We start from the raw sequence: 25,874 nt of genomic DNA, 5'->3' as shown, positions 1-25,874 counted from the left end.
AAAGTGTAATTACAAGCTATACATGTGGTGTGAGGGGATAAATTAAACTTGATATGGCTACTTTTTTTGTATTTTCGTCTCACTTGCACCCTCTGCAGTTAGGGTCAGATCAACACTCAGATAAGTGTCCTCACCATGTTTTTGATCCACGAGTTGGCTTGTCCCTGAGGATCAATGAATAAAGCCCAGCGCAGAGAGTACTGGGCAATCACACCATTCTCCACTGAAAGGTTATCCTTGGGCAAACCTGATATCTACACACATAGAAATGACAAAGTACGATGACAATAAAGGTAAATGACAAAGTTAATTTAATTCTGCAAAAAGTCAGGCTGATGGTCTGATTATTGACAATTCAGATCAGTCTGAAGAGACTCTGAAGGTCAGCTGACGACAGTTTGGTTCTGACCTGCCAGGAGCGGATCTTGACTGGATCTCCTAGGGTGCTGATCAGGTTGGGTTCATCAGTGTGTGGGACACTTAGCTCTTTGAAACAATGCAGCCACTCCTCAGCCATGGCCACCCTGTACTCTCCCTACACACAAAAACAATGCACCTTCCTTAAAATCATGCTGTAGTGACGTGCTAATTATCACAAATTTATTTAAGGTTAATATTTTTTAAGTCAGAAATGTTACACTTAAATGCACCCATTGAGTTACAACCCACTTACAGTGAAGGGTCCCAGGTATGCTATATATGCTGCAGACAGAAGCACATCGCCTGCCACATTATTGACCATGTAATCCAGATGTTGCACTGTTTCCTTCCAACGCACCTTCTCATCTGCCAGTCCGCCTATAAGCTGGAGAGGATCAATGCATAAACATGAACTGTCAATGCATTTTGTTTGGCCGTGTCATTTAAGAGCAGATATTGTCTCTGTCAGGAAATCCTTACTTCTATATTCAGTTGTATTCTACTGTCACATACTTACCTGTGTGTGTATATATATGAACATATATATGAAATATCAATATCATATTTAGATGTATTGTTCATGTAATATTCATGTATCTTTATTTGCACTATATCCTTAATAATATTCATTATGTATACATACAAATCTACATATATACCAAATACAGTGTATCCTGTCTCGACTATGTCACCTTTGCATTACTGGTTTTTTGCGTAAACATTCAAATCATAAACACTGGTTTGGGGTAATGTACAGTATGTAGCCTTATAATCTGTTCCTAACCCCCTCTCTGGTCTGTTTCTCATGTTGCTGTAATGCTAAATTTCCCCCTAGGGATCAGTGAAGTGCTGTCTCATCTCATCATATCCCTCCTTCTGACCTTGTCTGCTCGGACAAGGCGGGCCTCACACAGTTGATACTTGTTGTCCAGTTCGTCTTTCTTAGCTAGGCAGTCCTGGTATTTGGCCTGCAAAGTGGCAATGCCGCCCTCCACCGCTGCCAGCTTTTCTTTTGCATCGTCCAGGGCGCGCTGGATCACCGCCAGATCCTCCTGGGCCTTCTGGAGACCTTGCTGTGCAAATATTTACAGCTTTAATGTTTAGATGACTCTCATGTATATACAGTGGTGTCTTACATAACCATAGCGATGGCTCAAATGTGGATTTCAGTTTTTTACCCTTTTAGGTTCCACTGCCTTGGCGACAAAGTGATATACATGCATGGCTCGCACCCACTGGCAAATGGAGGTACAGGCTTTGGAAACCTTTGCAATGGAGGCTGGCTGGAATTCCTCATTATCTATGTAGGGCTGCACTAAAGTGATCACGGTATCTGGGATGTTGTCCTGCAGAAATGATTGTTGGCAGAAAAAAGCTGCTTTTAATACATCTACCATACAGGAAATGAACAAATCAGCATCAAACACTTAAACTTAAGAGTTTAAAATAATAATCATATTCTGAAGAGACCTTGATAACATACACCAGTGGTTTTCAATAATGTACCCCATTTTAAATATTTTTTCAGCCAAGATCCCTCTAACCAGCACAAAACATTTTTGGTAGAATAAAAAATGCCTGTATGAGGAGGTACGATCTACTGCAATTTACTAAACAAAAACTTTGTAAATGAAACCCACTGAAATCCTACATTTTATATGTTAAGGACCCATCACTAAATTTATGGCAAACCAATTTTTTTATCATCATGCAATAACACTGAGATGGCAATGAGATTGCAATGTGTACATCCATTTGAGAAACACTGACATATACTATACATACAATGGCATAGTAATATATCCACTACATATGTGCTCTACCTTATCATACTTGAAAAGGCTCTCCAGAAACTTGCCAGGGTCTTGTAGAAGACCCTTACCAGGTTCCCAGTAGTCATCCACCTTGGTGCCAGGCTTCTCTCCAGGTACCTTTTTGGGTTTGACGCCCCTCATGATGCACACTGCTTCAATAACCAGCTTAACCCCCTGAGGAGGTCGCTGCATGGCTCGCACCTATGGAAAACAAAACATTAAGGAGGTTATATTCTACATATAAACGTCAAATAATCTTCAGCCCATCATCATTAACATCCCTGACCTCAGTGACATCATTCTTGTTGAGTGACTTGAGGCTGGCGAGGGCAGCATCCAGGGCTGGCAGAGCCTCATCCAAGTCTCTCTGGGCATCTGCTGCAATCTCTCCCGCATAACTGGCTTTCTCTGAGGCCTTGGCTTCCTCTGCTTGCACTGACTTCCGGGTCTCTTCTGCAACCACTGTGTCTTTCTAACAATGTAGAGTATAGACTTGAAAAAAAAACCCAGCTCACAAACAGACACAAACACTATAAAGGAAATAATATTGGCCCCAGTTTTTGTCCCACTATTCATGATTTTGAATTCAGAGCCAGTTTAAAGACAGTCTTTAAGACTTTTATATGGCTCAGACATTTCTACCTTTAAGTTTTCCTTACTTTGATGGTCTCCATAGTGACTTCAGTGTCCTTAGCAGCCTCCTCCAAAAGAGGTCTCATCGTCTCCAGCTCCTCCTGCATCTTACTCACATCCTCCGCTGTGCTAAGAAGCTAGAGGAACACAGAACAGCAGGTAGCCCGATAAGACTGCTAATTAAGCATATGCACACAAATTACAAACTCAGTTTCTATTATTGTTTTTTGTTCAGTTCAGTTCCTTGCCTTGTCCAGGCCAGTCTTCATGCGCTGACGAGCACCACACAGTTCTTGCTTTTTGCGTCCAATAAGATGTGAGAAGGTTTTAAGCAGTTCCAGGTAGCTCTTGGGTGTGACATAGTTGTGTCGAGAAAGCTCAGCCAGGTACTGTTCACACTTCCTGGCTACTGTCTGGTGGATTTTCACACACATCAGTGTCTGGAGAGGGGAATCAATTAGGGGAGGGCTGTCTTTACTGAGAAGTTATTTCAGTATCTTAGATTTTTGATGGTAGTTTTTACATTTTTGTTTTCTTTTTAGGCAGCTTCTAGTTTCTATTAATTTAACCAAGATATAAACATATAATACATTTGCAGATACCTAAAAGTTGCTTGAGAAAGATAATCCATCACAGCATCCCGCCTGCTGTCAACACTCTATCGTTGTTGCATGGTAGTGCAGTAAAAAACATTCAAATGACTCTCAAAATCCAAATAAATGTAGAGCAGAATTGCAATCAGAGAGGGCACCTTGCCCCAGTAATCCTCACACACAACTAGTATTCCTCCATGGGCTCAGTGTGATAATAAGCCAGTGAAACATAAATATAAAATCATACGCCTGTCTCAAGGTTACTAAGCTATATGTAAGATTGAGCTGTGTTTCATGGTATATCAGTTTGTACACACACACACACACACATGCACACATGCACACACACACAGAGCATCCTCACCAGTCCCCTCATGGCTGTGTGACTGGCTTCTAGCTCAGGCAGCTCATTAAGAAACGATGTTGCCACAGCCTGCAGAGCCTCCTCTGGCCAGGCACTGAACCAGTCTATTGTACAACATGTCACCAGTGAGGGAAACTGCCTCAGCCGTGCACGAAACACCTCACCAACAGGACTGCAGAGAAAGAAATGAAGAGGAGTGGTGTGAGTAGAGAAAGGGAGGGAGGAAAGATGGGTGTAAGAAGAACAAAGATGAAGGTCAAATGTAACCACTTCTTTTTTTTGCCTTTGAACAAGTGATCAACATTTTTACAATAACTAACCTCATGCAGAGCACAGTGTGGATGTTGCTGCGCACCCTCCTGATGTAGGCAGCCATAAGGTTGGCTTTGGTCAGCTGCTGGCCCAGTTCTTGTACCACTGGCTTCATGGCTGTCAGGATGCGCTCCTGCTCATCTGTTGCATACAGGTTTGGGACGTCCCCAGAGTTCAAAATGCTGTTGATATCCTCCAGAAAGGACTCACTCTTAATCTGTGAGATTAACACAAAGGTACTGATGAATAAAATGTTGCAAACGCTGAGAACAGAGATACATTACTTTATGCATCACATACTTTAGATCATTTAGATCTACAGTACATCTTGCATCAATGTTTGCGCTCTCATTTCAATTGACTTTAAATAAGTGCCAACAGTACAACGACATTCGTTCTGCAAAGTCACAGGCCAGTATGTGATGCTATTAAACTACCACACACGTGCAGGTGATAAGAGAATGCTTCACCTGTGTGTCTACAAAGAGGAAGGTGATCTGCTGGTTCTGAAGGCCGGCCTTTAGCATGATGCTTTTAATGTCTTCTCTCCACTCTGTCTGACCGTAGCTCTTAGACAGCTCGATCTGGAAACACTCATATTCTGACCTGAATATGGACAAACACACTGTGAGGACTGGGACACAGGATACTTCAAGGACTTTTACAGTAAATTGTGTATACTTTGTGGTTAAACAATCTCAGAAGTTGTTTTTTTAAGCAGCAACCATTGAACCTGAACTATTATTCAATAATCAATACTTAATGCAACACTGGTATAAATAAAGACAAGTGAATGTTCATTGTTGCATATATTAATGCATCTATTTCACATCTCATTCAGACTTTTTAGTGTGTTAAAATCAGTGGAAACAGCGGACCATACAGTCAAACATCAATCAAAAAAACTTGTTTCGCTTTTTAAAGAAAGCTGTATTTGGTCTGTTGGCATGGGAGTTGTACAAAATGTGGGAATCTCACATATGTGAAGCCAGCTTAGTGAGTGACTGGCGTCCGCTCCCACCCACTCCAAGCAGCAGGGCATTGCCCAGAGGCTGGCGCAGGATGCGGCTAATACGGCACACATGCTCAATGGCATTCATGAAGAGCACCAGCTTCATCTTGGTGGTACTGCTCTGATTGTAGTCTTCCATGTATTCCTCCATTACTTTCACCAACTAAATTAAATGTAAAATATGGGGTAAAAAAAACTCAAAGCATTTTGGTGATGTACAAAAAAAACATACCTTAATATATCTCTAATTCTGGTTGTCACCACTCACTTTTTCATTGTCTTCTATAAGTGTGTAGACTTTGCGGTCGGCTCCAGGAATCATGAAATCTCCATACAGAACAGGCCGAGAGGGCACAGCCTCTTCAAAGCTGCAGTCAAACTCCTGAATACAGTCCTTCAGGAGACAGGTGAACCAGTCCCTGTCCTCAGCAGACACCAGGCGGTCCTGGAAAACCCGACAGCTTTCGTGGTACCACAGCTGCAACAGCTGCAATTTGTCCTAAAATCACCAAAGTAAGACTTTTATTATGGGGTTTTTGAGATGTACTTTCAATCCTTATGATATTTTTTCTTATTTCAAACTTTTTCATACATGATAATTCTATGGCACCCATATTTATTTCGTGTCTTGTTAGGGTGAAGCCACACAGTGCACTGCTGATACTAGTTGCTTCAAATCGAATTGAATTTCTAAGTACTTAATGGATCAAGTGACTAAACCTGAAAGGATCTGACTACCTCTATCATTCCAGCCTCGGCCATGAGGATGCCCTGGAAGACTTTGGACAGGTCTCTGAGGTTGAAGGTGTAATGGGACTTGGCTGGAGTTGGGAGGAGCTGGGAGGTAATGGTAGAGTAGACATGGATTGTAGCATCTACAAGAGGCTCATTCAGTGGCTGGATGGCTGGTACAGGTCCTGATGAAAAAAAGCAGGATTGAAGAGAGAAGTGTTAAAATAAAACATGAAAATCATGTGAAAGTCATAACCATAAGATTATGAGACAATACTTTATTACAAGACACTTCCACAAGCTTTGGTCAACATGTTTTAAAATATGATCTATAAATGTGTGACAATTATTCAGACTAGTTTTGTATTGTCTCTCTTATCATCCAAGCTATACTAACTGATGTTGAGTATTAAATGACATTTTACACCTTTTGCACTCTTAATCTACTTCCTTTCTCTGTGTCCCTGACTTACTGCCTGGTTCCCTCTTACTCATACTTCCATCTGAAAGAGAACAAAGATCCAGTTAAAAACTTTTTTTTATTTATTTTTTTTATTACCTAACATGAACATTCTCTTCCTTGAAAAGCCTGCCCTACCAGTGACATCAAACATATTTGCAGGCCCAACTCACCCATCCAACTGCCCAGAATGGTGGAGAAAATCTTTTTCTTGCTGGCATCTTCCATTTCAGTGAAGGACAGGAAGTTGAAGTGGCGTGTGAAGCGCTGGGTAATGGGATTTCTGCCTCCACCTGGGGGTCCCATGGCACAGGCAAAATTGATGTCCACTATTTGCCTGAATGTCCCTGTGGAGAGAGAGCAGGGAAACTAAAGAGAAGCTCAACATACAGAGATGATTTGCATTTCTGAGCAAAAATAACAACTGCAAAATCTATGTATTGAACAGTGACAATTAATATTTCGGGCATAGAGAAACACTAGGGTGGGATTCTCACCTATCTGTTTCCTGTCATACCAGCCTCCATGGTCCATCCACTGCCTCAGCAGCTCAATAGGAGGCTGAGCACCATAGGTCTCCAACATGGGCATATTTAGGTCATCAATAAACATGATGAAATGCTTCCCTATTGGTGGTCCGAACACACCTTTCCGCCTGACACACAAGCACATGCATCGTTGAAATTGTGGGTCATAAATATAGTGTTGTACTGTAAATAATGTGGAGCTGACATACCTTTTATCTAGTTTACTGTCAATGTAATCTTGAGTCTGGTTGGCTGAGGTGCGGGCAGAGAACATGAGGAAGTGTGTGATGTATTCAGCAGGCATCTTCCTCAGCAGCTTGTCTGACATGGTCAGGGTCTTTCCTGTGCCAGTTGGCCCAATACAGAGCACCTGGATCACACACACAGACAAACATACATCTAGTCTAATGGTGCCTTTTCAACGGAATAAAAGCATTTAGACATCAAGCATTTATTTTGGATTCTCAATTAGTGCTAAACTGCGAACATATTATACTGACAAGCAGTACAGTTTTTTCACATTTATTTCAAAACAGCAGTGTATGTAGACAGATGTGTGAAGCTCAACAGCAATCACAGTACTCACAGGTTTCTTATTTGTCAAAAGCATGTCCATGAGGAAAGACATTCTCACTGTGTCTGGAGTGGGAACCATGATGTCAGCATAATTTGTCTCTGGCTTGATGACAACACTCTCTGCGTATTTCATCCAGTTGACCCACTGCACCTAGAGAACAGGTAAAGGGATGATTGCATGAAAAGCAAAAATGTATCTAATGGTGTTATTTGTGTGAAAAATGTGTCTGATTAAACATAATCTGTTTACTTTTGTTTCCTCATCTTCATCATCATCCTTAAAGTTACTAATTCCTGCATCATCGAGCCTGTAGTCATACACCAGGGCCTCCTCTGGAAAGCATAACTCAATCTGAAGGACAAATACATTCACATTAATCTATGTCAAGAAACAATCCAACAGTCAATACAAATTACATTAAAACTATTTTGGTACTGGGATGCTAAAACAGAGATGCTGACATGACCTTTTCCTCTGCCATTTTGTTCTTGAGCCAGGCACTGAATCGCTTACAACTGGCTGCATCTCCTGTGGCTCCCACACTCCACACCAGAGAGAAAAAGAACCAGGGCTCAATCAGTTCTTTCAGACGGTCCAGTTTCTTTTGGGGCGCTGGCCTCTCACCCTACAAGAAAATGAAGCTTATGTTTTCATAATTATTGTTAAGGTTTTTTGCCTTTACTTAGCATAACTACTACTATACATGCAGCAAAGGGCCTAGATCAGATTTAAACCCAGGCTCTGCCAAAGACTCAGCTTTTATGTGGTGCTCGTTCTACCCGGTGAACTAGTGGCTGCCTAAAAAGTTGATGTTTTAAAGTACCTTGTACAGCTTCCCTAAACCACACAATATTTACCATATAAAGCTGAAACTCCTGTGAGTGTTCCAGTTGCTTCAAACAGCATATTTGCACAAAAATCTCTATATATTCATTTCATGGGAGGCAATCTAACACAAGAGAAGCTGCACACACCTCTTTAATGTTGAATGGATTGAAGAAGCAGTCCATAAGTTTGAGCAGACTACAGGTGAGGTTGCTGTCCAGAGATGTGATGACCTCCTTTACTGATATGCGGACAAATGTGATGGCATCCTGGGTAAAATGAAACAAAGGCAACACATTGTTTATAGTATCATAATCAACTATAATGAAAAGCTTTAGGATTTCCTGCTGGTGTCTCTCAGTTATGTGTCCCCTGTCACCTGCAGGAATCTGTCAAACAGGGAGTCGAGCTGCTCTGTGAACGGTTTCAGGGCTTCAGGGAGTTGCTTCAGCCAGCACTCTGTAAAAGAGGTGAGGCCCAGAATACTGGGCTCCAGGTAGACCATACCACAGCGAGACACCGTGGCTGGAGATGCCACCGCCAGATCTTGCACCTCAAACATCATGGTCATCACCTGCACGAGGAAAACACAAAATGTCTGGATACATGTGGAACAACACGGGGTCAAAAAGATTAGGACTGTGAGAACTTAACCGTACATCAGTGAGCTTGATGATTTCCCCTGAGCTAAGACACAGTTTTTTGTTGTCATCCAGCACAGTGTTCATGTTCTCAATCCATACAGCGTCCACTGGCCCATCAAACATGTACCACTTTTTGTCTTTGTCCATGGATGCAGCACCTCCACGGATAACAGATGAGAGGATACCGTCGGTCCTATGGGGGGGGGGGAGAAAAAGTGTGTGTAGAGCAGAGGTTACTAATGTTTTTCAGTTAAGGACCCCTGGCAGAGTGCTACTGATCCCACTGTGAGAGTCACTGGTGTATAGTATAAGTCTGCATTTTGTTGTTTGTTCTTTGGTTTGTTTAGAATACTTACCACTCGTGTGTGAGCAGGTCATACTCCCCGTAGAGCTGTCCCATGGTGATAGACTTGGGGTTGAGGACATATATGTGGACCGCCTCGTACACACCACCACTCACAGAGGGCTGGCCCTTCAGAACTGTTATTGCTGCCCCTAGTATCTCATAACACTGACACATGCAACAGTAATACATACAGGACTCTACTCTGCAGAACAAAAATCACTGTCAACTTGCGAATACAACTGTAAACAATATTGTGACAAGTAAAAGACTCACCTTGGTTTTACCAGATCCAGACGGTCCCACCAACATCAGGCCATGTCTTACCACCGTGGTCTCATACAGCTGAATACACTTACTAATGTAACCTGCAATCACCAAAATACTGTCATCTACTCATCCTAAAAACACAGGCACCTGCATATCTAGAAACATACTTTCTGTTTTTCCAAAAAACTAACCATCCACATCTTTGAGCTTCTTCTGGTTGCAGACATTACGCATGGACTCTTCCAGTGTGCCATAGTTGATTGGCTCCTGTTTGGTCTTAGGGAAAAGGTCGGACACAATACCGTTGAAGAGCTTCAGGTCGTCCTGTAAAAACTTTGGTACGTTTACATCTTGAATGGCTCGCAGACAGATCAATTCCTGGGAGACAGCCAGATTGCAGAAGGATACGATATTAACTGACAAGTCATTTTTCAAACTCCATTAAAATCTGGGTCACACTGTCTCACACTTTATTTCATAAACAAAAGATATAAAACATTTCAAACCTCATTCATGTCAGGATTTTCTCTCTTCAAGTTTCCAGCAGCTGAGATCACAGTCTTCACAGCTCTCATGCCAAAGTCATAATGATCCTATATACAAACAAGAGCAAAGTCATCATATCTTCATATCTTTCTTATTCTTATATACATACACCTACATACTGTATGCATCTCTCCATCCTATAAGGAACATGTTAACTATGTAAGTATGTGTCCTATACTAATATTTTACCATCTAATGCTGTAAAATTCAAGTTTTACTAATGTTTAAAGAAGTAATGTCTGTCACATTATACGCATGCTAATTTAACTTCCTTTTTCAATACCACATACGCCCCCTGCCCTGCACAAATAGCACATTTTCTTGGTGGATAGAAATGGATGTGGAGATTCAGCTGATTCTAACTCTGATCTCCTCTGAGTCCATACAATACCTGAGAACTTAGCTGTTCAGAGGAGAGCTTGAAAGTGGAGGTGATCTTCTTGGAGAGGACTTTGGCATCGCTAAAGCCAAATGAGTACAAGGAGATCTCAGCTATCATCGCATAGTCAGGTACCATCATGGCCACAGGACGAAACAGTGCCTGTAGGAAATATAATCTCCTTTTGTGAACCCCATCTGAGTAACCTCAGTGTTGTACAGTTATCTAAAATTAAATCATCATTTCAAACCTTGAGATTGTCGGGCAGTTCAGTACGTCCAGCGTAACCAGGGTTCATGGTGATGAATACAGCGCAAGAAGGGACGAGAGGGATCTCTGCCCCCTCAAACACAAACCGCTCAGCCTAAAAACACAATACAGTCACAGTTGTCTTTGACATACATATAACTACTTCTATGTGTGTGGAATGCAGTGATGGTAAAAACAATTTATAAATTTTGCAACTTTATAAAAGGAAAGTAATCAATGAAAAGTAAAAGTTGATTCCAATTTTACTTGCAGCAAGACTGGTCCCTTTAAGAATTTAAATGATTGACATCAACTTTAATTCTGTAAAAAGGAAAGTGCTGTAGTTGGCTGAGCAGCTTTCAGTATTAGTGAGTAGTGTAATCTCTGATATTTTTACAACTCAAACATGTGAAGCATGAGAAAAACTGCAACTCTGTGAATATGCACAGTAGGTACCAGCATGTGTATTTCTAGTCAATCAGCTTCTCACCCTTTGCTGTTGGGCCTTTTGTATAGTGGTGATCTGTTGTGCCACCACAGACAGCACTTCCACATCAATACGATTGAACTCATCAAAGCATGCCCAGGCCCCAGAGCTACAGAAAGGAGGACAGACATAAAAATACAAAATGAATGTGTTTGATGGAAGATTTGTGATGTTTAACAGCAGACTTTTTAATCACACTTCAGTAACTGCCTCTCACCTGGCCAGTCCTTTGAGAAACTTGCCCATAGCAATGAAGTCCAGCTGGTCAGAGCAGTTGAAAACAACTGTCTGGATAGCTAGCGCCTTTCCCAGATCTTTAGTGGTTTCTGTCTTTCCTGTCCCTGCTGGACCTGCAGGAGCCCCTCCAAACTTCAGGTGTAGAGCTCCTGTTAGGGTCAGGTAGCATCTGAAAGAGGCAGGAAGTGGTGTATTCGAATGAGTATATGGCATTCAGGAAAAAACAGAATGAACATTAGAATTAACAACTACCTGTCAGTAAGAGGTGTGATGACCAGACGTCCAGAGTTACCAAGGTACTCATATCCATACAAAAACTCTGCATTCACAGCACGGATGTACAGGTCATCCCTAGCCCAGTAATATCTACAAATAGTAACAGATCAGTATTAAACGTATTCTGCACCCACAGTGTTGCATAATGATGGTATACAGTGACAGAACTGAAAAGCAAAACAATTACAGAGCAACAAAACAAACAGATAACCTGAGCTGGCTGATCCACTCAAAGTCATTAACACTTGAGACCTCCTGCTCCACCAGTTTGGCTGCAACATCCTTAGCATGGACCTCTATGACGATGAGGGCGGACAACACAGCTCGCTGCATCCTAGACAGACGTCCTCTCACCAGCTGCACCAAGTCACCCAGCTTCAGAAACAAAATGGAAAATCTTAAGAATGTCTGTATACAATATACTGTAGCGTTCATAATGTTCAATGCAAATGTTAGCAATGATTAATAGAATCTGTGTATCATTCACAAATGATGGATATTCAAAGTGTTATTCAGTTTGAATATTGATCACTCTAATACTAAATCCACACCTGTGTCTGTAGCTGGGGATAAAGATGGCTGGCCAAGTCTCCCTGCTCCAAGGCCTCAGACACCTCAGCAGTCCAGAAGACCTGACAGCCAGCTATCACCACTTGACCAGGCCATGATAACACCCACTCTACACGAGGTTGCTGAGGGGTCGAGAGAGCACATGCAGATGATACAGAAAACTGGACAGCATATATATGCCTCACTTTAAAATTGTGCAAACAAGCAATACAAGACTACAAACACATAAAAAACATCAAAGTAAGAGTCAGGGTCACAGACCTCAGGGTAGACTTTGAGTGAGCGGTCAATGTTGTCCCTCAATGTGGCTTTCATAGATTTCTCAACTTCCCTGAGCCAGTCCTCCACATTTCCAGTGGGCCACACTGGCAAGGACAGCTTCACCTCCTCCCCTTCTCCAGAGTACATATGTGTGATCTGTAGGTCTGACTGGAATTGAAGCTGAGAAACAACAGAAGTCTCAGTCATATGTGGTATACACGTTATACTTCCAGTAATGTATGAGCAGAACAACTGTAAAGAAACCAGCCAGAACAAACCTGTGCAATGTTCTCAAAGCATTTGCGCAAGTGCGGTTGGACAGCAGTAGGATCTTTGGTCTGGGACAGAATCTCCAGGAGCTCATCATCCGACAGGAAGTAAAACCTGCAAACAAATATTTACTGTACAGTAAATTGAACTAAGTCTGTGTAATTAACAGTGTTTCTGGTCAGAAAATGTCAACAGACCAAGAGTGGTTGTTGTACATAATTGTTTTTTTAAGTAGCCTTTATTTTATCAAGATATTTGTTTGTTTTCCTTTTGGTATCATAGCTTCCCTTATTTATAGCAACCAAAGCACGTTTCTATGGCCACTCACTGTTGGTTGTGGTATCATATGAAAAAGTTACATCCATGCATACCCGCTTCAGGAAATGGTATGTGTATTCCAGGATACTTTCAGTGAAGCTTACCTGGGGAAGGAGCCTCGTTTTGTCTCCAAGTAGTCACTGAGACCCTTCTGCACCTGTTCTAACAGCGTGTTGCACTTTTTCAGTTTGTCTAGTAAACGAGCATCTGGACACAGCTCAATCACCTTGGGATAAAGGTAGAGACACACACTAACAGTTTACATCAGTGAGCATCATTATCATCTAGCACTATATTTATCCCTGTATAAAAACAAATCCTTAGTCCTTTAAAATGAAGTGTTGTGGAAGCGCTGACCTTTCGATTATTAAAGGCACTTTTCATGACGCTCCTCCATGTTTGATCCATTTGCTGGTATCTTTTTCCTTCCACAGGCAGCTGCTGGTTGATATCATCAGAGCTGAAGATGGGCTCCAAGTAGAGCCAGGAACGCTGGCATGTCAGCCACTCCTCCAGCACATCCTGCAAGCACCAGTAGAGGGCAGCAGTACATCATAGGACACTTCTGATAATGATACAAGACACAAGCTCCTAAGTGAGTGTGTGTGTGTGTTTGTGTGTACTTGAGTCATCCTGAGCTTGCTTTCCCAGGTGTTGATTCGGCCCTCAAAGGCTTTTTTGAAGGGAGAGAAGGACATGCTCTGGGTCATGACAATGTGGTCATCCAGCAATTGGGATGCTTCATCTGGGCTCTTCAAGATGTAAGTGCCTGTCTCCTTGTAGGGCACCACATCAAAGACTACTGTCGACCACTCTCGTTCCATCTTTTCCAGAGCCTGAGTGAGAGCGTGTGAAAAACAAAAGATATTCAAACACTAACAGTGTGCTTTAGCAAGACAAAAGAGTGGAGCTGCTTTGAGCTATAAAAGCATGAGTCACTTAGTCTCTGTGTCACCATCAGCTGAGAAACAGTGACACTGGCACAGTCCTGACACATTCAAAGTGGGCTAACCCTGACTTTAGCCTGGGGCTTTCTGGCCCTGCTCCGAAGCAGAGTTAGCCCTGAGTTTGCAGGGTTATCCCTGAAAGTTGACTTAACTCTGGGATAAAAGTAGCCAGTGTAAAATGGGGCAAAGTAAACAACAGAATTTTAGAATGTTAACATGTGTTACGTGTTTCAACTGACATTTAACCAAGGGCTGGCAGAGGTGCAGTGTGAATCGTCAAGCCTCTGGCTTCGGTTTATCCTGGGTGAGTAATGTGTGTGTGTGAAAAGGGGCTAAGTTAGCCCAGGGTCAACTCTTTGCCCAGGGCTAAGAGAATGCAGTGTGAAAAGCCTACAAATGTGTAACACACATCTAATGCAACTATTATGAAAACTGCATTTTCACTTGATAAAATTACAAATAAGCTGACCCAATTCTGTCCAAACATTGTGACACTCTATACATAACTTAACACTTTACAAACACTGTACTCAGACTGTGTCTCCCGTTCCAGGGTACCTGTTCAATGGTGTACTCTTTCCCAGCCACCTCAGCCACATGAGCAATGTCATCCATGTGGTTCTGTAGGCCAAGCTCCAGGCAGCGGGAGAGGGTCAAGTTGGCTTTGGGCTTGACTTTTATCTGAATGCGTTCTGAAAGCATCTCCCAGTGCGAGCTCCCCATCCCCGGGTTCCTCAGGCCCTGAATCAGAGGAACGTAAGGTTGGAAGTCCTCAATCTTGCTGCAGATTACAGTTGCCACCATCTGACAGTCTGGAGTTGTGTAAAACAAAGAAAGCAGGCCAAGAAAAGAACACGTCAGACATATTACTGTAACAATCACACTTCACTTTGTCAAGTTTGAATGGTGATAGATGTGTCACCTACCAGGAATGTCCTTAAACTGTTTGATACATTTGTGCATGGTCTTGCAGGCATCTGTAACATTGCGCTCAAGCTGCTCAGGGTCTATGGAAGACAGTGGGTCATTGAGCCAGCTCTCGTGCCAACGTAGCCAATCTGAGGTGGTGGTCCATAAATCTTTATAAGGCTGGAAGTCCTTTACCAGCTTCTGCAGCCGATCATACTGTAATACACGTTTAGATTTCATTGTCAGAAAAAGCATTATTTTACAGTTTGTTTAACAGTTAAAAACAAGTGGAAATAATCTGTTATCTGAAATGACAAAATGTATCTAGACATCATTTGAAGGATTCTCTTTCACTTACATTAGTGACAGGAATACCAAACAGACGTTCTCTGGAGTTGAAGGTTTGAGCCATTGTGTGACATTCCTTAAGTTGCTTGCTTGTGCGCCTCATCTCATTGGCCACCTCATGGGCATGATTAATGTCTGTATTAACGGCAAGGCCAGCAACCAGCATCTGTGAACACAGTTGCTGTGATTTAGAATCAGATAACATCAACTTACTTTGCTGATCTAGAGTGGATGAGTTTAAGAAAGACAGCTCATAAGAAGACCTCAGAAAAAATACAAATCATAAAGGAGGTCTACTTTCAGACAAAACAAGGTTGCAAGTTAACTTGCTGTTACACAAAAAAATCTATTTGACTCAGCTGACCTGTAGAGAGGTTAGCTGCTCCTCAAAGTCGTTCTGGTCGGCCAGCTGGATCTTATGGAAGCGTGCCTCATCCTCCGCATTCTGGACCACTACTGCTTCCATCTGGCTCATTATCCTTTGAGGCCACCCAATAGCTCTCCACCTGCAGAGATAAGTATAGCAATGATTTCAATAACTTCTCAGTTTTCTCTATACACTCTAACCACTGCGAACCCATTAAATCATGCTTATTCACATGAGACACAAATTAAATACAAATTAAACAGTACAAATTAAATTCCGAACATCACAACATCAGCATGATTTTACACTTACTTTTTATTGACATCATCATCTGAAAGAGAGTAGTAAAGTTCTTCCATGAGCTCATAGTCTGCCAGCGTCTTGCCGATACGGTCCTGTTGTGGAAAGATTGAAAACAAAAAAAATCAGATTTATTGAAAAGGTAACCCTTCATACGATACATAACAGAAGTAGCCAGTCCATGCATGTGCACCTTGAAATTCCTGAGCTGCTCTAGGATTTGCTTCATCCAGTCCCGTTTTTCAGTCAGTTCCTCAACGCTGTTGGGCTTCTCATTTAGCTTTCTACTCATTGCGTTGCACTCTTCACATGCCTACACACATACAACACAAAAGCTTATAATCACATTTAAAAAAGAAGGGAAAGGCCACTTTTAAATTGAAATAAATGTAGGTCCTGTGTAAAAGAAATGAACAAGGCACTTCAATATGTGATAAACTTACAGTATATACTGCGTAATTAAGTATTAATAAATGTTTTCCGGGCTCTAAACAAATGACTTACTTCATCAACCTGCTTGCGCAGCTTCAGAACAAGGTGGTCCAGCATTGCATTTGCTAAAGCCTTTCTTTTTTTGGAGAGAGCCTGACGTATGGCCTCCACACGGACAACGAATGGGCCGATGACAATGGAGGATGGCAGAGATTGCTCGAGCCTTTCCTTGTCTTTGAGATGTTGTTCCACCTCTCTCTTCACTTCTTGGGATGTCTGTTCTGCATGCGTATGAGATCTAGCAGAGAAGATTTAAATGACTCAGTTTCATAAGAAAAGCATACTGAATGGACCATAAATCTGACTGACTTTTAACCTTGTGGGAGAACTTGCAAATATAATTTCAGACTTACTTAACATGGGTTTCTATGTCCAAGTTGTGTAGCTCTAAGTGTTTTTCATATTCAGCAGCATAAGCCCTGAGAGGTATGGCTGCTTGTATGAGAGAATTGCGGACCTTCTCTCTCAGCTCAGTTACTTCTGGTTCCCACAAATTGACTGACTCAAGCAACGGATTGCCACCGATGAACAACTTCTGCATCACAAACTGGCATGGACAAGAGAGGAACTATTAAATTATTGTCCCCTTAAGTATTGGTCATTGTCATCATCCATGGATAGAAGAATCAATCATAAACAAATTTTATATCCCACTTCTGTTTTTAATTTAATGCTCTGTGACCTAGATTATTACAGATTTTATTTTACCTTATCAAGCTGTGGTATGTCGTACGTGGCCACAATGGCCTTATCAAACAGCTTAACAACAGATGTCTCAAAATTCTCCAGTGGAGTGCTGTAATGAGCCCCAGTCTGATCCAGAACCAAGTCCACCAGGAAAAGAGGGTTCTTTTTTGGCCTAGTTATGGAGAATAGAGTAATATAACCAACACAATACTAAAGCAGAGTAATAGGTTATGTCACACTCACTTTCAAACACTGCTTATAACTGAACAGAGTATATAATGTATAACTGACTCCAAAATAAAGGAACATCCTTCATGTTTATATGAATGTGAATGTGTACCAATCTGTGCAAATGCATGATATCCTACTTGTAGGGGCTTGTGGTAAGGTTGTCCCCCCAGACCAGGTCCTGAGGACATGTCAGCACACTGTGGCAAGCATTTAACAGCAGCTGAGTCAGGCTGGCTAGCGAATTCTGCACAAGAAATCGCAGAGAGTCCTGCAGGTTAAAGCGCACTACAGCCATCAGTCTGTACAGCTTAGACATCCTGTATATTTCCCAGCGAGATTCTTTCAAGTTGTACGAGCCCAGGCCAATATTCTCCAGGTTGGTATGTATGCTGTTGCTCAGCGTGACCATCCATGAATCCCTAAGAAACATGTGTATCTGGAGAAAGAGAAAAAGATTTGAGGTTTCCATATTCATGTGAAATTCAGGTATTTTCTTCCTCTTCTGCAAGGTTTGTCTTTCCTGTAATTTCCAATTAACATCAGCAGCAAAAATGTATCCATGGTTATGTTTGAATGAATGGGGTTTGAACAGGAGTTTTTTTTTACCAGTACCATAGTAGCCTAAAATAAGGGGCTGTTGCTGTTAATCTCTAAACAAATGGTTTCACCATGAATATGTGGCCTGATATGGTGCCCTGATGACCCTTTGTTTTAGCATCAGTAGTGGCAGTGACAATCAAACAGTGTAAATGAAAGGTACTTTGAAGTCATACCCAGTACTAGAAGAGGAAAAACTACTCCAATGCTACAATACCTGAGTATGCATTTGAGACTGGATGGTTTCAAACTCGTCCAGTCGCAGTGGTTTGATCAAGGTGACATTGAACAGCTTCATGGTTGCTACTTTGTTGCACTCAGACCGTATTTCAGATAATGCACAGATCACCTCTGGCTTTGTTAGCAGGGAGCGGAAGACAAAAGCAGCTTGGTTCTCCTTATAAGCAATGTGAGAAACTTCAATGCACTCTGTACATAAATAAAACAAAACAGTGTTTAGATTCTGAGGATGAATATCAGGTGTTCAGTGCTAATACATTTGTTTAGTCTCGACCCCACTGACTCAAACAAATGTATACAAGGCAAACTGGCTAACCTTTTTGTGGTGCCTCCTCAGGATCCCTCTGTGGCAGGGTGATGTGTGAAAACTCCTCTGGGTGGCTCGTCACTACTTTGTCAAAGCTCATGCAATTCATTGTACGGTCATAATCCAGCTTGACCTCCCTTTCCAGGTCTCCTATACACTTCTCCAGACTACACACATAATATTTCTTATACACTTAATTCACTGCATTCATGAGTTTACATTACAGCTCAGAGGGATCATCTATCAAACTGATTATATTGAACAAGGAGACAATGACGGCAGTACTCACACTGACTTACTGAAAGTACTCACTTTTTTAGTCGGATCCCAGGGGTTGAGAGGGTGTGTCTTTTGATACGCTGAAGACTGTGGGCATCAAGAGAGGGTGTTCCCCTCCAGATGGGCATGCAGTCCACAGACAAGTTGTAGAGAAGCAGAGCTTCTGTTTCCTTCCTCCGGTCCAAAGCAAACTGGATCCGTTCGACAAAGACACGTGGATCCTCAGCAGTGAATAACAATCTGATCCTGGGTACCCACAACTTAGTACCTGCTAGCATGGCGAAACAGAGAAAGGTAAAAGGTATACATACATGATCAACATGAAAATGGGTGACAGAGACAAGAGGAAATGATAAGACAAACTGTGTAAGGATGGGATTTACTTCTTCACCTGTCAGTTTGCTCTTTTGTTGAACTTTCTGTACCAGGTACTGACATTTCTCCTTACTATAGTCAAGAACCCCAACTAAATGCCAGCTGTACTCCAGGGAGGAGCTTTTTGAGTCCTCTTAAAAAGAGAGAGAAGAGAGTAATCATCAAGGAAATGAAATTAATGTCTATCTCTGTTTGCACAGTATATTTCTGTCATTTACCAGAGAAGGTCTTGTTATCTGTAGGCAGCAGGGCTTTTGCAGGAATAGGTTTTCGATCAGGTGATCCTTCAGCGTTGCCCAGGGCAAGCCAATCTTCTGGAGTCCGGCATTCATACTCCTCATTGTCGAATATCTAAACGAGAAACACAGGAAAGATAAGTGTGGGGTGGTGATGAGCCCCTAAATATGGGATGCAATGGTGCAGAAAATGACAAGCAAAATGGCATAAAAAAACATGCAGCAGTAACAGACTCACCTCCAGGGGGAGGTAGGGTGATACAGCATTGTCTGTCGTCGTCACATTCTCATCACTACTGCTCTGATGTATTGGCATTAGGAGATTGGAGGATATGCCTTTTTCTGCCAGGAGCTGTTCAAAGTCTATTTCCAAATATTCCCTTCGAAGTCTATGAGAAAACAATAAAACAGCATCAACAGGTCTTAACAACAGTCAGTTAAATTAAACCAATTCATGAACCCCACTAAACAAGCTAATGTACAGTAGGACAAAACCACTGAATTTGTACTGCATAATAGAAGCTCAATGTCCTACTCACACAGCAGTGAATCTGGCCTTACAGTATATGCAATACGCTCTCTACATTGCATACCTCTCTATCACTAACTTGCGAGGGACCTGGCCAGGAATGGTTTGGTAGGCTATCTGGACCTTGGGTTTATCTCCACCATGACAGAAGTAAGAAATCTGTGATTGCTGTGAGGTAGGTCCATGGTTATTCTTTTCAACAAGCTCACACTGGACAGATGGAGTCTTGGAAAGTGTAACTAAGGGAAAAAGTGCAGCAGGACAAAGATTTTACACACAGCAACATGTATTTTAGAGAAGTGTATTATATTTCTCTTATGAATACATTGTTGTATCGAAAATAATGACTGAAAATGCAAGTGTAAAAATGTCATGTTGTACAGTATCTCACCTTTTGTTTTGTTGAGATCCCTGAACTCAGAGATGGATTGGCCCTGTGACTTCTGCTGGCTGTCAGATCCCGCTGTACGAGACTAATCAATAAACACTCTTGGTTTTCATCAGAGCGCAACAAAAACTCTTTTTTGGCATTGACATCAGAATGAAATGTCTGTCAGAATTTGAAGCATCAAGTGCATGAGCTTATTTTACCTGGAACTTGGATGTAGTGATGATATCTGAGTAGATGCCTTTCTGTTCAGTCATAAGACATTTCCTGAGTGGAGGGAGTCTGCACCTGCGACTCAGAGCAGGAGGCCTTGGCTCTGGAGGTTGGCTGGGGGGACGAGGCACTCGTGCACCAACCCCAGGCATATATTTCCTTTCCATCTTCTTGCAGAATAAAATGATGTATGTGTGAACAAGGAAGCATGGATTTAATCCTTTCAGTTTCTTCTAAAATAATTGAACTGTATAGACCCTGGGTCCTCAACAGGGGGTCCAGGACACCTTGGGGGCCCTTAGAGTCACTGCAGGGTGGCCGCCAAATTATTGTTTGATAATCTTTTGAAAGTTTTCTTTTTCTTTTCAAATATCAATATATGTCTTACAATGCACATTAACATGAATCCAACATATTTTGCCTTTTGCAACAACTTATCTTTGTCACCAACCTGAAAAGCAAATACAGGTCAAGACTGCAGCCTGAGGCTTATATGGCCTACTGCCTGACAACCTCCAGCTGCCCAGTTTAATATGCGATATTATATATTAAGTAGAGGGTCCCTGTGCTGTCTGTCTTTCAGGTAAGAGGTCCTTTGCCTTAAAACCGCCGAAGACCCCTGGTATAGACTATTGCTTCAACACACTTTACGTTAACTTACATACAAAATGTGGATACTTCACGTTAACGTTAAAGTAGCCCACCTTTGTTTGTGTCCAAGGAGCACCCATAGACTGTATATGGAAGCACCTAACGTCAGTTACAAAGTTTAACAAACTTTATATTTTGAAAAGAAGATTGGGAAATCAACACCATTCACCAACTAAAGTTTTGTTTCTCCGTGTACGTTGTAACCGACCGTTGCTGCTAAACAGCTAACGTTAACTTACGTTACGTTACCGTTGGCTAGTTTGCTAATGTTAGCACAAACAACATTTAATGCAGCGTTCAGGTCCGACCGTTTACATCAGCCACATCACTTCTCTCATGCCTCCCATCAAACTAACAACCAGGTTACGTTACGTTTGCTAATATAATTTCGTAAACAACAGAAAAATACCACTGGCAGACGTTACCTTATTTTAAATTCAACCTTGAGTTGTAACTCTCCTGTAAAGTTTCCTCTGCATAGCTGAAATATTGTCGCGTTGAACTTCTGAAATCTCAGTTTCCCAGAGAAAGTTAACTACCGGTATGTTCAGGTTGGACGCGGCAACGGTTGTCATGGAGACGAAGACGTAACGCCTCACCAACTGCAGAGAGAGCCAGAGCAACGTGTGCTGTGGCTTTGTTTGTGACAGACTGGAGGAAGTCAGTTAAGTGTCTATTTAATGAACACCACTCTGTTCACGAAATGAAAACAAAAATAAGTGAACCAAAAAAATTGAAAAGACCTTTGGTAATTTGTTATGGGGCTATTCTGCTGCATAATAAGCACTTTTAACACCTAAAAAGGTCCCAGTTTGCTGCTTATACTTGCATAGTCCACCTCAAGATTTTAACAGTAATTTCACATTATAGTAGGCTATTTCTACTTTTGTATACAGTGTATCTGAATATTTCAGGGAAGAAAACAATGATTGAAAGTCATGCAGAATGAAAGAAGTCATAGGCGTAGGTTTCATTTTAACACTGGTGGGCCAACATTAAGCAGGGGTGTGGGGGTCCACTACCAGGAAATTGTGAGCATTGTACATTTCATTTCCTGCATTCTCGTGAATTTTTATGCACCATCTTATGTTAGAAATGTCTTTATTTATATAAAGCAAAACACAAAATTCATGCACAATGGTGACAATTAAAAATAGAATACAATATAATGCAGTAAGGCTCTCAGACATTATGTAGGCTATTGCTTTCAAATAGTTAATCTCCTGTAGATCAGCTTCTCTCATTTAACATTAGTCCTGCTGAGTCAACACTTTATTCTCTTGTTTGTGGGAGTAACCTCTTTAAATGTGCATGTGGCACTTATTTACATCAGTGACACATTAATTCAGTTTAATCAATTAATACACCTCTGGGGCCGGTTGCACAAAACACCTTGAGTTAAGATTTTCCTTAAAGTTCTAGTTAAGCTTTCCTCAAAATAAAAATCCGTTGCACAAAACACCCTTATGTCTTGTCCTTGAGGTTTTCCGTAAAATGTTCATTGATGTATTTATGGTTTTATCCTTGTCTTTAAATACTTAAGGAATACCGAGGCCGTTGCAAGAAAGACCCTGGCTTTTTCACCATCTAACTATAAGCCAACTTTGTGAAATGATTATAACAGGCATCACAAGTGTGAGTCCAAGCAAACAAACAATCTCCATGGAAACTTTTACCACTGTAAAATTTCTTTCAATGCAGTAAATGAGTTATGTTTTACCTTAACTACGGAAAACCTTTTAAGGGATTTTGTTTAACTGTGTAAGTCCCTCAGCTAAGGAGAAATTAAGCCTTAAGTGTCATATGTAAGGAGAAAACTTAGGGTGTTTTGTGCAACCGGTCCCTGGACCTTGATAGCTGGTAATAGGTTTCAGTAAGATTTCTGCTCATATTCAAAACTTTCTGCACATCTCACATATCTGTGTTCTCTGAGATGTTGAGAATAAACAAAAATAAACTCATAATTTAATGTGAATAAAGTCATAATGTTTCAAGAAAAAAACTCTGCCTGATACTCTGCTGTGTATTGTGTGATTGCCCTGCTGATATGGCAGTTTCCTCTTTAGACCGTCTGACAGACACACGACCGCAAGACTCTCTGGATGAGGCAAAGCGGCAGTGCGTTGCTCTTCATCAGCAGTAAAATACCAAAAACTAAATGAAAACACTTCTGATCAGACATAGTATGGGATTGTCCTGTATTAAAAAATAAAACTCACTGTCCCTTACTGAATCAATACAGACAGACACATTTGTCCTGTATTTTCGTGCCCAGAACTAATTTGCTCAAATATCGTTGGGGACAATTCTGTCCTCCTAAAATATTGGTAAGGACAAGTGCCTACAATCCATATGTAATTTACACCCTTGGAAATGACAAAGTGTGGCAGTAGGTGTCTTCAGTCAATGTCATCATAAAATTGCCAGGTAAATTGGGGGCCTGAGTAAGACCATGGATGGATTACATAATGGACCTACCATGCACAGTCCCAGGGGCCCAAAGTGTCAGTGTGAACACATACTTACCAGGAAGAGACTCAAAAGGACCACATAAACAACACAAAGAGATGCAAAGGAACTGCAGCAATGGTCAAAACAGCCACAAAGTGAAACGAAACAATCAAAAAAGGCACAAAATTGTCTAAGAGACACAAAATAACCACAAACAAAATACCACAAAGAGACACAAAACCACACAAAGATGCATAACGACTACAAAGAAACAAAAAAACACCAACAAAAAGAGGCTATACCATCATAAAGTCTGTGTATGTTGCTCCTATATAGAGGTGACGTGGCCTTTCGCATATCTGTGCCTAGGGGCCCACTGTCTCATAACCCACCCATGAGTAAGACCATTTCTATTCAAACCACTCCCAGTCCCGAATCCCGAGTTGTAATCTAATTTAACAGCTGAATAACTGTGGGATAAAATAATGGAATAAGTTAGAAGCTGTGGTAGAAGACATAAAACCAAGTCATAGCTTAACTGGGAGTAAATTTACATAACCACCACAGAAATTTCACGTGACGCTGTACTCCACAGGTGAGCAACAGAGCACTCACATCCCCTGCTGTTCGTGGTGAAGATAGTGATGGTAATGGCAGTAATGATAGGCTAATGGAATTCGATTGGAATGCACACTTTCCCGTGCGCAGGTTTCCAGTCATTTCCTTCCACACTCAAGACAGCTTGAGTGTGTCCTCAAGGGGGGGAAACCCTATTGACCCGTACGATCCCCACACTCCTGGGTCACAAGGGCATAATAACCTCGTCTGTTTCCCATGGCAGATCACAGGCATCATGCACTGCGGCCCCTGCTCCTGCTCCTGGCCTCTTCAGTTGAAACTCATCAGAGCAGCTTGAGATTGGTAAGCCAAGCACAAACGAATAGTTTCATGTGTCTGAACCCTCACGTGTCACTTCCAAAGGACATGCTGCCACGCAGATAGGGATAAATTAAGGTCGAGAGGGGACTGGAGAGTCGCAGAAGAGGTATAGTGTGGCTGAGATCATGAGGACAAGGGGGGTCAGAGGTGACCTACATCGCTGTAATCAGCTCTGTGAGAGGGCCACGAACAAAATGCCTTACAGTGGAGACAAAGAACAAAGGTCAAATAGAGTGACTTGATATGGATCCTATGGATTCTGCTGTGCAGCGGTCATTACTCAGATAGGCCTGTTGAAAATGTTCAGTGAGAGGCCTTCCGCTTCGTTGGCTTCTTCTCAGTGGAGCCTCAAAGCAATGACCTCACCCAGCGAGGAAGCCTAAACCAAATGAAAGACTTCCCCAAGGGTCCGAATAACCCACATCTAATAATGGCATTATCATATCAGAGTGGCCTCAACACTCAAAGCCTCCTGACCACAGCCATTTATTAATCATTAGCACATGTCTAATGGTCGATTAAGTCAGTGAGGAGATCCAGGCCAGAGAGGGTTCCAAAGAAAACCTCACGAGAACCACAAGTCTCTGATGAGGTGGTGGTCCTCAAAACATAGTCGCCTACCAATGTTTGGTTGGCAGTGCTGTGGCCATCTCTGGAGCCAGGAGCCCACCATGGCGATGGGACTTGATTGGACAGATGTGGCCAGCAGCTCTGGGTGAGTGGAACTGATTAAATCCTAACAAGCTTTGTTACAACTTTGATCCACCCTGTACTCGTCTTTTTCTCACTTCCTGTTCTAACAGTACAGCAGCAGATATAAGCCGACATGAAAGATCTGGCTCAACTGCTGAAGAACATCAATATTAGTCACTTACATAATCACCCAGATGTATAATCCATTCTCTCCCCTCTTCATCCTAAAATCCTCACACTATTCATCCACTTCTCCTCCTCCCCTCTCTCCTACTTTCACAGTATCGGGATGTTGTGAGGGTCATGGCTCTGTGAATATAACTCCCATTTTACGCTAATGACATCAGCATGTGCCGCTAACTTTAGCTCCTCCTGAGAGCCAGATGTTGGCTGATGGGATCAAACACTGGCTATCCCCCCTCTCTTACTGTCACATTGTTGGGCAAGCCAGGAGGGCTTAGCAGTTGCACATATTCCCACATACCTCCAGCAGAAACCCACAATCCGACCACAAATGCAGGCACACCCTTGAGTTGCAGTGTGATTTTATTTTTGCATTTGCACACACGAATGGAA

At 41.9% G+C, this 25,874-nt stretch overlaps 1 protein-coding gene across 1 annotated transcript in view; it reads right to left on the bottom strand.

Moving 5' to 3' along the window:
- Positions 1–21,751, bottom strand: part of dnah1 (dynein, axonemal, heavy chain 1) — a 32,642-nt gene extending 10,891 nt beyond the window's left edge. Inside the window, exons 1-60 of the mRNA XM_050038057.1 lie at positions 21,641–21,751; positions 20,555–20,734; positions 20,355–20,436; positions 20,028–20,202; positions 19,673–19,823; positions 19,417–19,549; positions 19,215–19,331; positions 18,857–19,094; positions 18,554–18,711; positions 18,215–18,426; positions 17,538–17,836; positions 17,191–17,341; positions 16,836–17,029; positions 16,495–16,720; positions 16,184–16,303; positions 16,003–16,085; positions 15,688–15,829; positions 15,334–15,489; positions 14,993–15,191; positions 14,625–14,878; positions 13,743–13,955; positions 13,477–13,641; positions 13,224–13,345; positions 12,810–12,915; positions 12,532–12,711; positions 12,252–12,392; positions 11,912–12,075; positions 11,677–11,790; positions 11,405–11,593; positions 11,191–11,296; positions 10,702–10,815; positions 10,464–10,613; positions 10,033–10,119; positions 9,718–9,904; positions 9,533–9,624; positions 9,270–9,424; positions 8,929–9,106; positions 8,649–8,843; positions 8,419–8,538; positions 7,911–8,069; positions 7,694–7,795; positions 7,454–7,594; positions 7,077–7,237; positions 6,838–6,995; positions 6,514–6,687; positions 5,887–6,065; positions 5,417–5,647; positions 5,115–5,311; positions 4,607–4,742; positions 4,145–4,353; positions 3,825–3,996; positions 3,116–3,307; positions 2,894–3,004; positions 2,521–2,706; positions 2,244–2,435; positions 1,599–1,766; positions 1,302–1,493; positions 674–805; positions 410–535; positions 135–254 (exon numbers count right to left, since the gene is read on the bottom strand). Of these exons, the coding sequence (XP_049894014.1) occupies positions 135–254; positions 410–535; positions 674–805; positions 1,302–1,493; positions 1,599–1,766; positions 2,244–2,435; positions 2,521–2,706; positions 2,894–3,004; positions 3,116–3,307; positions 3,825–3,996; positions 4,145–4,353; positions 4,607–4,742; positions 5,115–5,311; positions 5,417–5,647; positions 5,887–6,065; positions 6,514–6,687; positions 6,838–6,995; positions 7,077–7,237; positions 7,454–7,594; positions 7,694–7,795; positions 7,911–8,069; positions 8,419–8,538; positions 8,649–8,843; positions 8,929–9,106; positions 9,270–9,424; positions 9,533–9,624; positions 9,718–9,904; positions 10,033–10,119; positions 10,464–10,613; positions 10,702–10,815; positions 11,191–11,296; positions 11,405–11,593; positions 11,677–11,790; positions 11,912–12,075; positions 12,252–12,392; positions 12,532–12,711; positions 12,810–12,915; positions 13,224–13,345; positions 13,477–13,641; positions 13,743–13,955; positions 14,625–14,878; positions 14,993–15,191; positions 15,334–15,489; positions 15,688–15,829; positions 16,003–16,085; positions 16,184–16,303; positions 16,495–16,720; positions 16,836–17,029; positions 17,191–17,341; positions 17,538–17,836; positions 18,215–18,426; positions 18,554–18,711; positions 18,857–19,094; positions 19,215–19,331; positions 19,417–19,549; positions 19,673–19,823; positions 20,028–20,202; positions 20,355–20,436; positions 20,555–20,731 (9,483 nt within the window). The 5' untranslated portion in view covers positions 20,732–20,734; positions 21,641–21,751. The remainder of the gene's footprint in view (positions 1–134; positions 255–409; positions 536–673; positions 806–1,301; positions 1,494–1,598; positions 1,767–2,243; positions 2,436–2,520; positions 2,707–2,893; positions 3,005–3,115; positions 3,308–3,824; positions 3,997–4,144; positions 4,354–4,606; positions 4,743–5,114; positions 5,312–5,416; positions 5,648–5,886; positions 6,066–6,513; positions 6,688–6,837; positions 6,996–7,076; positions 7,238–7,453; positions 7,595–7,693; positions 7,796–7,910; positions 8,070–8,418; positions 8,539–8,648; positions 8,844–8,928; positions 9,107–9,269; positions 9,425–9,532; positions 9,625–9,717; positions 9,905–10,032; positions 10,120–10,463; positions 10,614–10,701; positions 10,816–11,190; positions 11,297–11,404; positions 11,594–11,676; positions 11,791–11,911; positions 12,076–12,251; positions 12,393–12,531; positions 12,712–12,809; positions 12,916–13,223; positions 13,346–13,476; positions 13,642–13,742; positions 13,956–14,624; positions 14,879–14,992; positions 15,192–15,333; positions 15,490–15,687; positions 15,830–16,002; positions 16,086–16,183; positions 16,304–16,494; positions 16,721–16,835; positions 17,030–17,190; positions 17,342–17,537; positions 17,837–18,214; positions 18,427–18,553; positions 18,712–18,856; positions 19,095–19,214; positions 19,332–19,416; positions 19,550–19,672; positions 19,824–20,027; positions 20,203–20,354; positions 20,437–20,554; positions 20,735–21,640) is intronic.
- Positions 21,752–25,874: the final 4,123 nt, after the last annotated feature.

This window comes from Epinephelus moara, chromosome 24 (genome assembly GCF_006386435.1).
Source record: "Epinephelus moara isolate mb chromosome 24, YSFRI_EMoa_1.0, whole genome shotgun sequence".
In the NCBI taxonomy this organism is placed as follows: domain Eukaryota; kingdom Metazoa; phylum Chordata; class Actinopteri; order Perciformes; family Serranidae; genus Epinephelus; species Epinephelus moara.
The sequence above is the reverse complement of the archived record's forward strand: the minus strand, read 5'-3'. Positions and strand labels throughout refer to the sequence as shown.